The sequence below is a fragment of the Haliaeetus albicilla genome, chromosome 19 (assembly GCF_947461875.1).
Source record: "Haliaeetus albicilla chromosome 19, bHalAlb1.1, whole genome shotgun sequence".
Taxonomy (NCBI): Eukaryota; Metazoa; Chordata; class Aves; order Accipitriformes; family Accipitridae; genus Haliaeetus; species Haliaeetus albicilla.
The window spans coordinates 22,666,153-22,681,446 of record NC_091501.1 but is presented as its reverse complement, the minus strand read 5'-3'; the positions used below and the strand labels follow the sequence as shown (position 1 = coordinate 22,681,446).

At 41.4% G+C, this 15,294-nt stretch overlaps 1 protein-coding gene across 1 annotated transcript; it reads right to left on the bottom strand.

Moving 5' to 3' along the window:
* Window positions 1-13,182: 13,182 nt before the first annotated feature.
* Window positions 13,183-15,019, bottom strand: LOC104310358 (potassium voltage-gated channel subfamily A member 1). Its single transcript, XM_009920419.2, has one exon. It carries the CDS (start codon window positions 14,977-14,979, stop codon window positions 13,504-13,506), a length of 1,476 nt encoding a protein of 491 aa, XP_009918721.1. The 5' UTR covers window positions 14,980-15,019; the 3' UTR covers window positions 13,183-13,503.
* Between the last annotated feature and the right edge of the window lie 275 nt (window positions 15,020-15,294).

Below are 15,294 nucleotides of genomic sequence, written 5' to 3'. Positions count from 1 at the left end.
TAGGTTATGTTTGTAGAAAAAAATACTGGTATGGGTTTTTAACAATGTTCTGCACAAAGTAAGATATAAGAGCAGATTTAAAGTATCATAGCAGAGATTTACTGTAGAGAAATAGTTACTTTCTTCCACTACACTTCTAGATAATATTTATCTGCAGGAGGTTTTAGGCTTTCTTGTAAAAGCAAATAAAGCCTGGAGCATATTAACTTCCACTACAGTAAATCACATCTTTTGATACTGCTACCTAGCTTTATCAGAGGAGTGTTAAAAAAACTCTGGAGAAGAACAAGAATTAACAAGTTAACTTGCTCTGTAAATGTCTCCATGAAAGCTGACATTTCTCCTGTATCTTAGATAATATCAAGTTAATTCTCTAGCAATCATTTATGTTTTTCATAAACTGTTTCAAATTAAGTTCAAATCTATCCACAGTGAAAGAGAAGAATTTAAGTCTTCGCTAAAACAGCATCATGGTTATGAGGCCTATGGGCAAAATAAAGGATGTTCACATATATATTTAATTGCCTCCAACTTTTAATTTTATTAACTTAAAGCATACATTCTGTGTGATCACAGAATAGTGTCCAGAGTCACAAAACACTAATAGATGAAAATGCACTTGCTGTCACTTTAACACATCTCTCCTTTAAAAGAGGGTTTTTTTCCTATTTATTGTACTACAGTGGAACCTGATGGGCAAGATTCTTCCCAAAAGCTCTTATTTATGTAAAAAATTATGAGATATGAATAGGAAAGAAAGACCCTCAGCTGGTTAGTTCAGAAGAAATAAGTTGTGTTGATTTGCACGAGGGCATTTTTCACTATAGATAGGAGTAAAGAGCAGCACAAGATGCAGGCAGTGAAGTCTCAGTTCCCACGTTCTTCACGTTCATTTGGGTACCCAAGTCACAGGGGTAGAACTTAATAGGTATTACCAAAAAGAGACACAGAAGACAAAAGACCAACACCCCTCCACTCTGCTGCCTGTCTCCGAATCACAGATATTCCAGCCTGGGGTGTGGAGTGGTTGTGTGGACATATCGATCTGTTCTGAAGCTGGTCAGAGTTGCTCTTTATGTTGGTGGATTTCAGGAGCCTTTTAAAAGTGTCATAAATGGATGAGATCACAGACATTTGAAGACCAGGAAAAATACATCACAGCCCTGTCAGACAGAATGCATGCTTTGAATATGCATTAGCAATAGTGGCTGTATACTATGCAGAGATAGCCAGCTTCCATTTACTACCTTTAATTAATAATTGAAGATATCGACTACCATAGTTTCAGATTGCTGTTTAGTATCCTCCGATATATAGATTGATACCCTATATTAACATAGCACGTGTCATCCTGAACAGCCCCCAAACCCTTTACCAATTGAATAAACCGACACACAAGCTCCCTTCCTATTTTTGAAACACAGCTACTTCTGAGACGAAACATGGCTGCTCATCAACGGCACACTGGAATGCTACCAAGTGACAAGAACAGCACATGAAATATTTAGAGGGCCAACAGACACAAAGCCAAAGCAGATCAGAGCAGAACCCCAGTTCTGCCCAGGCACCAGGAAGCCATCACAGGCTTTAATGACACCAAGTTCTTGTTGCGTTTCTCATCCCAAGTGCCGACAGGAGGCCCCTTACTGCCATGTTGGAGATCAATTCAACATTACCCCAGAAAGGACTGAATCAGTGGCTTTGAAGTCTCCACACCAAACATACAGACTTGCTGGAGCATTCAGCAAAACAAATGTCACCTAAGTTAGGGCATTCAATGGTGTTTCTGACAGACTAGCCACAGCACACAAAACATGGCAGTGTTCTGGTTCGTGCCAGTTTTATGTCTCAAACTCAGGAGGATAAACAAAAGCATAGAGGAATGAGGTGCAAAATGTTAGACCCAAAATGAGAGAAGCCAATGTGGCATGGAGTCCGCTGGAAGTGGTTAGCCCATCACAATTTATTGAACAAATTTGTTCAGGACAAGCAAGTTTATATCAGATCAGTGTTTTTCTCACAGGCAAAAAGATTTCTCATTGGGTATTTGGAGCCTTAAAGTTAATTCATTCTTCTGTTGAACCATTGCCTTACTGAAGCAAAGACCCAGGGTGACTTTGGGGTCTTAACCAGGCTCTCAGCTCCGTGGCCAAGAGTTCCAGTTCCATTACTACACTCCAATGACCAGTTGTGGCTGTTACTCCAGAACCGCATAGCCACCACGCTGCAGATATTACCCTCTAAACACCACACAGTTACTGTACACACCCAGCGGCTGTTCCTGCAATATTCATACCTTACCCTCTTCAGGATTTAAATATTAAGTATCACAAGAGTTTACATTAAAGCCCCATTAGCAGTAAATGCTGTTCTCTTGGAACGCCAGCCATTTTTATCATCTAAATAATCATAACAAAGGCATGTACCCCAAGTAACAGAGAGCCTTTTTTTTATTTTTATTCTTTCTTAAATAAGTAATGCCAAGATAACTCAATTCAAGCAAAAAAAAAGAAAGTTTCAAAAATTCCCCCTCTTTGGGAAAAAGCCATTCACACACATTTTGGGAAACATTCATTTCCCTTTTTATCTTTTCAAATTCCTGAAAAAAACAGTTTGCGACTGAAATAAACAAACTTAATGACACTAACTAAAGGTTCAGTTATCAAGGTAGTGGGAAATAAACATACCTCTGAGTATTTCAGGAACATTTGCAAGTGATTTATTTGCATCAAAAGCCATGGCAACAGTCAAAGTTCAGCAGGCTCAGCTCCCACCATCAATCCAGAACATGTAAGAAATCAAATGCCGTAACAGTCTAGAAGATCCTTCATTCAGAATTTAGTGCAGAATTTTACGTACTTGTGTTCAGAATGGCCAAGCAGCAATGAGCTAAATATTTAACAAATTAAAAACTTATTTTTTTCCAACCTGAAAAAATAGTTCAAGTCTATATTGCGTTCTCAGTATTCATGGAAAAATAGCTGGAGAATCCTTTCATGGCTTCTCTGGAGACCTAGGGGTTTGGATGGCTGTTTTTTCTGTCTTGCTCACCACTGAATTAGTCTTAATAAAGTTTAGCCTTATACTGAGCTATGGGCATAATTCAGGCCCTAGGTATCCCTTGTCAAACAGAAACAGCTGTACCAAAAGTAACTGGGAAACTGTAAAAGTAGAATGTGACTCGAGGAGTGTGGATGTGTGCACCACCAGAGAGTGTAACTGTGGGCTTAGCCACTTCTTTCCCCGGTGAACCTGTCTGTACATATCAAGGTGAAAAATATGAGGTATTTCTTACGGGGACTGAAATGACAAAGGAACGCCTCCACATATGCCCAGTATAGCAGGTCCATTTGGATTGTCAAGCCCTCAGGCATTTACTCTCTCATTATTTGTGCAAATCAAAGATGTTTAACTAAATCCTTTGGAGTGACTGTAGACTGTATCAACGGTATCAGCCTTGGTAACTGTGGGACACTAAGCCCCACTTCACATTGCATCTGGGTGTCACATAGCAGGCTTCTTATGTGAACTGAATACAGGTGAACCTCCTACTCCTCCCGCTCTGCTGTTAACCAAGTAGGATGGAAATGGCGACCCATGAAACACATTTGTCCTCGACCTGTCCTCCTTTTAAGGATCATCCAGCCTTTTTTATGCAGCTTTCTCTGTCACACTCAGTGAGCTCCCCTTGCTCAAAAGCCAAATGTGTTAGTGTTCCTACCTAGTGAGAGGAGGTCACCAAATATATCACCTACAATTACATTTTCATCTTCTAGCTGTAAAAGCTTTCTATTCAAGAGTCATAATTGTCTTCTCATTGGAATAAAATGTGAGGTATTTTAGGAAGCTGTTAGAGAAGCTGAGTGGATTGAAGTATTGTTGTGCTAATTAAAGCTTCTTTGATTTTCGAACGCTTCATCTCAACACTTTATAAAGTGAGCGTTTTTATAGAAAGACCAACCATGGGATACAATGCAACTCTAAAAGTACCTGTTAGAAGCCTTGAGTACAGAACATTGCTCATCTTCTTGTCTTAGCATACTGAAAAGGAGCATAAAATCATGGTCTTTCTACAGTCCTCTGAAGTTAAAAGATACAATCCTATTTACTTCTGTGGGCTCTGGTTAACTTCAAGAGCACAACAGTTCCCTGTACATATTTGCAGAGCTTGGCTGTGGCAGTACATAGCAGCTGCTCTCAGGGATAGCACTGAATCAGACGGTCTGATTTTCTTTGGCAGTCAGGCCATCTGACTTAGACTGCTAGCCCTGAAGGCAGCTGCTCCAGATGCTTTAGAGGAAGGATAAAACTTTAACAGTGGGTAATAGCACACCTGTGAGAAAAGTTTCTTTTGGCTTTCAGAGGTAAGAGTCATTTTATGCTGTGGAGTATTAGGATTCTTATTCATTGAAGTATAAATATCTAGTTTCTGCATGGCAAGGGAGTACATATTCACACCTGAGATTCATATGTTTCCATAACACAATTTTTTGGTAACCATTAACCAAACAGTGCATGTAAGCTGAGTAACTTCCAAGACTAACTGTTAGGTAAATCAAATTCATGTTGAAATCTTCAATATTATATAAAAAGGGTAACATATAAAAAGAGCACCTTGTTACTGAATGGACTCTCCCTCTCTGTGTTGAAGTCTGCTGAATTAGTCTTTGCTCCCCTTATAACCTGAGTGCCAGTGCAGCTGAAGAAGAAAGAGGAGCCTATTCCATGGATCATTAACATGTCTGTTATCTAAGTTAGATCTGCGGAGCCACAATTTTTTCCTCAGTGTAGGTTGCCTCAGAGAAAACCTACAAGATAAGGAGGCGGCTTGGTGTAACCAAAGGAAGGACTCAATACACAAAATTTTTATAATTGATGAAGCATAAAAGACAAGATAGGAGGATTTGCATTCAGGGGGAGTAAAAACCCACACATCTATTTTCTTTTGAGATTAAGAAATTAACTCAGACACTCAACTAAACCCATACAAAATGTTGATTTTTTTTTTTTTTTTTTAATGGAGTTATTTTAGAGGAAAAAATCCTGTCCTAGGACCTGGTCCTGAATGCACACAGTTTTGCTTGAAAACTTCCACTTAGCAAAACTGACCACATCACAGTAAGTATCTCAGTACAAGATGTACCAAGGGGTACAGAGACTGCACAGACTGTGGGAAAGATGAGGAATCATAAAGTATGAGATGTTATCTTGTTAGCAGCATGGCCAAAGGAAACTAGCAGAAGTATTTTCCACACAGAGGAGGCAGCACAGATGGAAACAGGCAGGTCTTGCTTCAAAAAAATGTACAATTGTGATACAAGAATTGGCATTCCCTGTCCTAAGAGAAAGGAGCTTTTTGAGCCAGATCCGTGACAGGTATGAGACAGACCATGAAGGACCTCAGCAGTGAAGGCTCTGGGGGTAGTATTTCACAAGATGAAGTGTGGCCAAGAAGGGAGGAAACTAGCAGAGGGATACAAAAATGGATTATACGGCAAGTGAATTGTAGATTCGGGAAAACAGGTTACGCAGCAATATTACAATTTGATCCAAACAATGCAACGGGAGCTTTGCTAAGGACAAACGGGAGAAGACTGATACTGTAGAAGTGATAAACAAGCATTTCATTTTTTTTTACACAGAAAAGAAAAAAGGAAGCAGCAATGAGACTTTAGACACGCCTAGAGCTAACAAAACTCAAAGACAGTGATCACACTCCTGAAGTGAGGCATGGACATGAGTACCTCGTTGAATTAAGACCACCACCACAGAGCAGCTAACAGACAAATGGCTTGGACTAGACGCATTTGCCCTGATAACGGCAAATCCTTACTGTCAGCTCAGCAAAATAATTTTTGTCAATTTATAAGTGAGATTCAATAAGACTGACTAAATATACTTGAAGCTATTGATGAACAAGGATTTCATTGACGAAAGCTTTTCTTGACCAAGAAATGAAAACAAATAAGTAAATAAAACCACATGACAGACCACACAAAATGTTCTGCCTCATATAAGGTTAGGGTATCTTCACTTCATTTCACCATATGTAATCAGCGCTCTACCAGGTATGCATCCCACTGTTACAAACCGCACCTATCTACAGAAAGACCTGGCAGTCTTTATAGCTGGACGTCTAATACCTAATACTTTTGGCAGAAAATAATTAGCATTTATGTCATTGCCTTCTTTATATATAATACAATATTGATACATGGCAGGCATGACTGTAATAGACCAGTTTGCATGAAACACACCTTGAAAAAACAAACTATTTTCCAAAGAAAACAAGACCGAGTCATTTTGACTTGCTTACATTCAACACAAACCAAAAATTGTGATCAGTCATACAGTTGCTTGAAACCGGATTTCAAGTAAGCACTTGTATGGTAATGCTACAGGCAGTGGTTCAGATTCAGGAAGGTAGCTGTAATATGCTAATTGATACCCACAAGCCTTTGGAGAACACAATCAGTAGGCTTAACCTTATTACCACTGTTTTTGGTGGAACTGCGTGCTGTCTCAGCAGTTAAGGCAGCAGAGTTTGGCCCCAGAACATTACTCACACGAGGCTAGATCCAAAGCCTATGGAAGCCAAACCCTTGGATTAATTGTACTGTAAAGCTTGAGTTGACATTTACAAGCCTCTCAAAGCCCACGACCACATTTCCCATTCACTACACCATTGCCATTTCTTATACCATTCAATAAGAAAACTATCAATGAACCAATCATTCATTCCAGATAGAACTGGCCAGTAGTGGCAGCAGAGAAAGCAGACTAGAAAATAACCAGACAGAATAATCCTGGGTAAGATCCTTAAAAATTATCTTTAATTGATGCCAAGTATGAACAGATGAACAAGTACAGAAGCAGGTAAAATTGCATAGATGAAAACTATGCATTTCAAATAGTTCAAGAACTCATAACATTAGATGTTCTTAAAATGGTAAGTCAAATGATTTCACTACTGGAAGTAAAATGAACTGTAATGTGACAATGAAGTACATACTTGACCCAAAGTGTAGGTGATTGGTAAATGGTGGAAATAAGTACAGCTGTGTCAGCTTAAATGGTTTGTTGCCCTGATGGTGCACTTTCATATGGAGACTATTCAGTTTATATATTTCACATCGTTCATATTTGATCCTTAAAATCAGAGGTATGTCTGAGAGGCCATATACAGTTCTATTGACAGCTGTTATTTATTCATTTCAAACCGACATACTGCAAAAACAATGGTTTACATGTAAAGGAAAGGAAAAAAAGATTTCATCTTAGCAGGTTATAGGTAAGGGTTTGCTGAATTTAGTCATAAAAATATCATTTTTACTTTTGTACAAAAGTAAAATATACATTTGATCCCAATTACATTATAGAAATGTCACTGAAACAATAACATGGATCAAAGACTGATGCACCTAAAGAAATTGAATGCAACGTCTTCATTTTATTATAGAAACTAGAAATGGAAGATGATTTCTTTTTGTAACTTGTAGTGACATTTGCTAGAGCCTGTGAACAGGTGAAATATACAGAATTACATAGATATTAACAGGTATTTTGAGACAAATTTCAGTTAAGACCTCAGTTTCATTTTATTTCCTTTGAAAATATCAAAGCATGCTATGCCTTGACAGCATAAATTGTTGACCTCACCGGTGGCAAGTTCACCTGTACTGAGTGAAACAGTAGAGCACGGAAGTTTCATTTTTGCAGATACAAATACTGACACCTTTAAGAATACTTGATAAGCATTTCAGGAAAAATAAATTCTCTACACCTGATTAAGTAAAGCCAGAACAACAGAAAACAGAAAAAGAAACTTAGCCTGAAATAAGTCCAACCAAAACTGAAATGTAGGTCCCTGGTTAAAGCATCTCCAAAAAGGAGCCTGTTTCAGACTTGTGATAGGCAGGTCTGGAACAAACTTGCCATGTTGTGCAACTGCAAGGACAGCTTTCCAATTCTGTCCAGCTCTGTGGCTATGGAGGGTAAATCACACTTTGGAGCTGGTTCTGCATTCCTGTGAATCTGAAATTACTGTGACGATCAGTGGCATCAGGCTGCTGGAAGCCTACAGGATCAGCCCATTCCTTGAAAAGCTGCAGTACTTCCCTCTTCTTCATGTTAGGGGAAATTAATTAATCCAGAATGGCACCCCTCTAAAAACAGTTATCAAGCTAGTATTTGGAAAGGAATATATTCTCTCCACGTATTCCATATGTATGCAGAAGATCTTACTCTAAAATACAACTTTCCATCTTTTTCTAATAAGTTTCAGATGTTCCTGTCCTGGTATTTATTTTATTTCAGCTAATATATGTGCATATAAGAAACTGCACTGTCCAAGTGTGAACTATGGAAAAGTGAAACTTGCCCTCAGTTCCTTATACATAAAAATAAGCAGGTTTTTATGTTACACTTGGGCTTCAGCTCCCTCCTAACAGAAACAAACCTTCTGTACTTCTTTCTAATGAAAGCGGTTGTCCCTTAGTAAAAAATTTGTCAATAAAAGTTGCCACTGCTCCAATTGTTGATTTGGGCCAATGCAGCCTCTGTTGAATGATACACAGCTGATGTGCTAAGGGTCTGATCCCTGAAATTCCTACTTGGGCAAAATGACTGCTGAAAACAAGAGGACTTTTGCCGAATTTTGCCCTGTCTCTAGTGCTTTGTACTGTCTTTCAAGTGCTTGTCTATGTGACGAACAGTACATCAGGTTAAGCACGTGTACAGTTAGAGACTTTGTAAGTGGAAATTAATTTCCTTGGGCCATCATCATTGTCAACTTCCCAGAAGGCAGCAAGATTGATTCTCCTCACACCTACAGATGTGTAAACCAGGAACAAAGGAAGGAAATCACTAGAATTGTTACCAGGATCAACACGTTACCCCTCAGTAAGCCAGGCTGTGAATTTCCAGCACTCATGTACCGAGAGTTTTGTAGCACGTGGCCACGCTCTGCCCAGCCACCCCCTGCAAAGTAGGGTCAGTTCCATTACATTTAATGATTACTAAAGGCTTATCTATCTGAATGAACTTGTGAGGCAGATGAGGTAAACTGCATTAAGCCCCATTGTGTTCAGAATTAAAGCAGCCTTAATTCAATTCAGCTTACTTTCCTTCCAAAAAGAATGACTCCAAATCAGATTAAGGTTGCTTTTATACTGCAACAGAATGTCCATGCTGGACTTTAAAGCAGTTTAACAAATCTACTTTAAATGCACACCTTTCATTAATTCAGATTAGCTTTCCTGAAGTCCCCAGTGGAGATAAGGCTTAAGAGACTCCATGCAGGGAATCTGCATGGGTTTGCTAGGATGCTGTGAACTCACACCCTGGCTTACTGCACCCTAACTTCCTCGTGAAGACAAGTAAATCCAGTTCATTGTCTCTGCCGGAGCTGCCACGCAGAGCATTTGAGCTCTTGGCACTCTGGCAGCAACCTCGCAGTTCTGTGAAGGAGGGGGGTACAGGGCCTTTCATTTTCACTCTCCTCTGTGCTGCTCTGCCTGTTCCCTAGTGCTCTACAGCTAAGGACAGTAGGACCAGATGGGAATTTTGGCAGTGATACCAGCCTATGGGATTCCTGCCCACTGCTTCTCCGCTTCACTCCTGCCTCTGCACTGCAGTGCACTGCTGCTTTGCTCATGCCAGCTAAGTTCCCTCATCCCCTTCACCGAGTGGATGAAGAAAAAAAGCTGTACGGGGGCAACTAAGAAGCACAGAGAGGCACAGAGCAGTGGCTGGTAAAGGAGGCTTGGGTAGTGACTCCTTATGCTGGGATAGCTGCCTTGCCTCATCAAACTACAGCCCAGCTAGGACTGCCATACCTACTGGTTTCTCTGTCCAGCATAATGTGGACATCGCTGCTGGGATGTCCCTACCAAATGAACGAAGGTCTCTTGACTCTTTCAGAGTTGCACTAAATTGGCCATCAGCTCATTTCCAGTCCTCATCCACTGACGTAAACAACGCCATAGAGGTCACGTGTGGCAAAAAGAAACCTATACCAAAAGGGGGGAAAAAAAGAAAAAGCAAAGAAAGAAAAAAGAAAAAAGAAAAAGCAAAGAAAGAAGGAAAGAAGGAAGGAAAGAAAGAGAAAGAGAGAAAGAAAGGAAAAGAAAGAAAGAAAGAAAGAGAGAAGGATGCTTACTGGTAAGAACAGGCAGTTTGTTAAGTGCACCTTCAGGCCCACAAAGACATTTCAGCACTCCTGTGTAAAGGGAGTAAGAGCCTTTTTTGTTCTTGTTATTTTTCTGTGTCAAACTTGTTGAAAACGCATGCCTATGCTACACAAGGTTAATTCCTGTACTCCATATGTATTGAGATCCTTTGCAGTGAGCTATAAATGGACAAAGCAACGTTCAGGCTCCCCAAAACACCCTGAGTCCTAATGATCCATCCCAGTCTCCTGACAAAGAAGAATCGCTGCATGCAGCACTTTTCTCTTTACCTATGCAGAATGATTATCGTTCTACTCATTAAACTGAGGTGTGCATACCCAGCTGTGGCAGAAGTTAAGTTACCAAAGTGAGGCCTCATCTCCCAGACGCTACTTTCTCATCATCAGTCCCACAGCACTGAATTGATTATTGCTGTTTAGTTTAGTCAGTTGGTTGTTTTATAAGCTGAGTGCAGCATTCAAGTCCATTTTGACATGAGAAGTCATATCCTAGAATTCAAGAGTTTGGGAAGATCAGGACTACCAGAATTTAATGGGGAGAGAGGTGTACGATGGGCAGGGGTGTGAGTGGGGGACAGGAAGGAAGCTTTACAACATCTACCTAGAGGATGTAATGCCCTGTTTTATCTGATGCTTTGCATTTCTTGCAGGAGTTAGAGCTCCCTCAGTTCTTGATCGCCTTCTCATCGTTAAGATTCACAGAAGCCACACAGTGAGAAATAAAGTCAAGTCTTTCTGGAAACCTGGCGGGTCAGCCTTGTGCGTAACTGCAGAGTTAGGGTTGTTTTTTAAATTTAAGTGCCTTGATTTTATATATATATCTGTGTCTGTGTATGTGTGTGACACGCACATGCGCAGACACACACATATATATTTATACACATATATACATATATCAGAAAGATAGGAGAAGAAAGGATCTGTACAGTGTGGAAGGAGAGGTGTTCAACAGCAGTTGGCCACATGCTAAGTGCAGAATGAAGATCCTCAACTTTGTCCATTTAAAAAATAAAGATTAGTGCCTACATTAGATCAGATCAAAGAGTATTATCTTCCGGGGCCCAGCAGTCAAAGCTGGCATATTGCACAAGATACCTTCTCCTAATGTTGCTTCCTTCACCAGATGATGATGGGAGTAGAGTAAGGTTAGGGACCAGAAAGTAGAATATGGCTCAAAGGATCAGTGAGGGGACTTAAGATCTGACAGCCTGCCGAAAAGGGGATGGAGGAGGCAGGGGTGGGAGGGCACTGGAAAGCCTCTCCCACCTACCTGCTGGGGAATCCAAGGGAAAGGAAAGCACAGCCCTGCGGTCTGGTTGCCCGACCAGGCAATGCCGCAGTTCATGTTGGTCCCTAGTTCCTCCTGCATCCTGCCATGCTGGGACAGGCTGCCAAAAAGCCATCTCTGGGAAAGGAAGGGCAGATACAACGATGGCAGTGATGTCTCTATAAACAACCTAGGGAAACTTGAAGTCTTGCATAAACACAACTACGAGTTACTTGGCAGAAGCAAATGCTGAGCCCTGCAGCATCAGACTGGCTGGGGAAGGAAGGTATCCCATGGGTGCTGGTGGTCTCAGCCTGCCTCTTCTGCGTCCCTCTCACTCACACTCGCTCTTTCTTTCTTTCTCTACCACCTTCTGTGCCGTGCCAGGAGGCAGCACAGACTGTCCTGACAGGGGGTTGGTGCCTTGCCCTTTCCTTCACTATCTCTGATCAGCTCAGTTCCTGGAGGCACTTTCAGCAATTTAGGGATGTGAGATAAAGGCACTGCGCAACTATCTAAATCAATCTGTTGAGTCTCTTCAGTGAGTTTCAGGGGAATACAAAAAAGTCTCAACTAATGACTGCAAAAGAAACCAGCTGCTGCAATTTGGATGCATATAATAGATAAGTTTCATTTACATTCTGAGAATGCACCAAAAAGCATGCATCTGCACCTTTCAGCTATAAAGGATACTAGGTTTTAGGTGTTGCTATGTATAACTTGACCTCTTAATTTTCCATATAGCTTTCCCTTTAAGGGATGGGATATGTGTCTTTCCGACAACGCCTGGACAAAAGCCAACACAGTTCCCTGAGCAATGCAGGAAAACAATCAGGTTTCTCTAATCAGTTCATTCAGGCCCTCAGTCTATCAAGCACTTTTTTTATTTTGTTTTTATTGTTATTATTATTATTGTTATCATTATTATTATTATTATTATTACTGAATTCATGCATTAATTCAAGTTACACCTTAATCAAATAGGCCATAATGCTGAATATTTGAACATGCTTTGATCTCCAAAAGTTATTGTTCCCATTTGACTAACATACGCACTTAAATACAGTACTTTAAATTACTAGTCAACGATTTAATAAATTAAGGAGTGCACTTCTGGTGAATGCAAATCAAAAAGAAAAAGAAAATTAAAAAAAAAAGAGAGATAAAGGACCTATTTTTAGAAGATTCAGTTCAAACGAAAGCTTATCCGCTATTGTCTGAGGTAACGTTTCAGGCATGCGATTATAAAATAAATAGTATCAAATTCAAACATGCTTATATTAAACTCTATTGTGCTATCTTGCAACAGAGGGGCTTAAAGTTTTGTATCCAGTTCTGGACAGGGAAAAGAAAAAGTGTGTTTAAATCATCTGCACGTAAGAGAACTTAGCAGCATTGCAGATGTTTTGTCTTCAGTTTTGTTTCTTATATTCCTTTTAGAACAGTTCTTCTATGGACAGCAAAAGAGACCAGGCTTAAGTATGTTTTTAATAAGGTGCTGTGTGGATCTGTAGATTGGAAGAATGGAATCTTTCACATAGGGGGTGGAAGGAAAGTTTGCGCTCCTTCATAAAAACCATGGCAAATGCTTGCTGCAGGTTTTTGCTAATCTTTTTTTTTTTAATTATTATTATTATCTGATGCACTTTCTTGCAACTGTGCAGTTTTGCAGAATATTTTTACTGGAATCCATGCATATGCTTTATAGCTCTAAAAACTGTCTTGCTTAGTTTAAGTTAACTTCATCAACCAAAAAAAAAAAAAAGGGAGATGGGAGAGGAAAAGTTTAGGTCTAGCATTATACAGCTTAAAACTAAACTAGTTCAAATGGTTATCGTTTACCAGGTGGAAAATGCTTTTTAAAAATAAACAAAACCTTATCTTTCATGGATCCTGGAAGCTTCTTTATCGCTGAGCAAAAATTCGCAATGCAACAATGCATTTACGAGGTAAATAAAGCATTCAAAGACTATCAGTAAAGCATCTACAAAGTGTGACTGTGTCACTAAAGTCTTCAAGCTGTGAGTGGGGATTTTGTATTTTTTGTTTACACATCAGTCAGCAGCTTGCTTTTGTTAACGCAGTTTTGGTTGGCTACAGTGCAGTTGCCAGTTCTGAGATTAGCCTCTCTAAAATTGTCTATGCTATTATTCATATCCTCTTCGATTTCCATGTACTCAGATTTGCTGATTGTGGAGGAGCTGCGGCGACTGAGATCACTGTCAGATGCTAAATTAGGGGAGCTAACGTGAAGTAACTGAGCCTGTTCTTCCCCTTCTGTTTCTCGGTGGTAGAAGTAGTTGAAGTTGGACACGATGACAGGTACAGGCAGGGCAATTGTCAGCACACCAGCGATGGCACACAAGGAGCCTACGATTTTGCCTCCAATTGTCACAGGGTACATGTCACCATAGCCCACAGTGGTCATGGATACCACCGCCCACCAGAAAGCATCAGGGATACTTGTGAAATGAGACTCAGGTTCTTCAGCCTCAGCAAAATACACCGCACTAGAGAACAAGATCACCCCAATGAAGAGGAAGAAGATTAGTAAACCTAGCTCTCTCATACTCGCTTTGAGGGTCTGTCCCAAAATCTGGAGGCCCTTAGAGTGCCGGGAGAGTTTGAAGATTCGAAAGACTCTTACCAGTCTGATGACTCTCAGGATGGCCAAGGAGGTGGCCTGCTCTCCTTTCTGAGTCCCCTCCCGCTCGGCCATCTCGGTGCCCAGGGTGATGAAGTAAGGGATGATGGCCACAATGTCAATGAAGTTCATGATATTCTTGAAGAATTCAGTCTTGCTGGGGCAAGCGAAGAAGCGTACCACCAGCTCGAAGGAGAACCAGATGATGCACAGGGTCTCCACAACAAAGAAGGGATCTGTGAAGATGTTGGATTTGTAGACCTGGGTGGTGTTGTCAGTGCGATGCACTGTATACTCCTTGTCCTCCTTCAGCTCAGGTAATGTCTCTAGGCAGAAGATCACGATGGAGATGAGGATCACCATGACAGAGACTATCGCAATGACCCTTGCAGGCCCAGAGCTCTCTGGGTACTCAAAGAGGAGCCATACTTGGCGCTGGTACTCCCCCTCCGGCAAGGGTCTCTCCTCATCTTTGATGAATCCTTCATCTTCCCGGAACTTCTCCATGGCCTCCTCACCCAGCTCATAAAATTTGATCTCCTCAGAGAACATGTCCAAGGGCACATTGACCGGCCGGCGAAGCCGCCCCCCAGACTGATAGTAGTAGAGGATGGCATCAAAGCTGGGCCGATTCCGGTCAAAGAAGTACTCGTTGCGCAAGGGGTCAAAGTACCGCATGCGCTTCTTGGGGTTGCCCAGCAGAGTGTTGGGGAACTGGGCTAAGGTCTTCAGCTGCGTCTCAAAGCGTAGTCCAGCAATGTTTATCACTACGCGCTCACAGCACTCATGGTCATCGTGGGCAGCGGGCTGGTAGCTATCCTGGGGGTGGCCAGGTAGCGCAGAAGTCTCATCCATGTTCTCTCCAGCCATCACGGTCATGGTGGCACACGGGAAGGGGGACCCAGGGGCAGGGGAGGAGAAGTGAGGGAGAGGGACTTGAGAGGGGGGAGGAGGATGGAGGAGAGCAGAGACCCCCAGGGCAGTTGGGGGGGGGGGGAGGCTCAGAGTCCGCAGGGAGGGATGATGAGTCGGGATGGAGAGCTGGAGGAAGGGATGGACAAGGAGCCTAAAGGATGGAAATATCCAAAAGGGGAAAGGAGAGGTGGGATGAAGGGAGAGGCATCAGGGATGATGGGAGGGTGAAGAAAGAGGGAAGAAGTACCTTTAGGGGGGGAAGAGGGCAGGTAAGGTGAG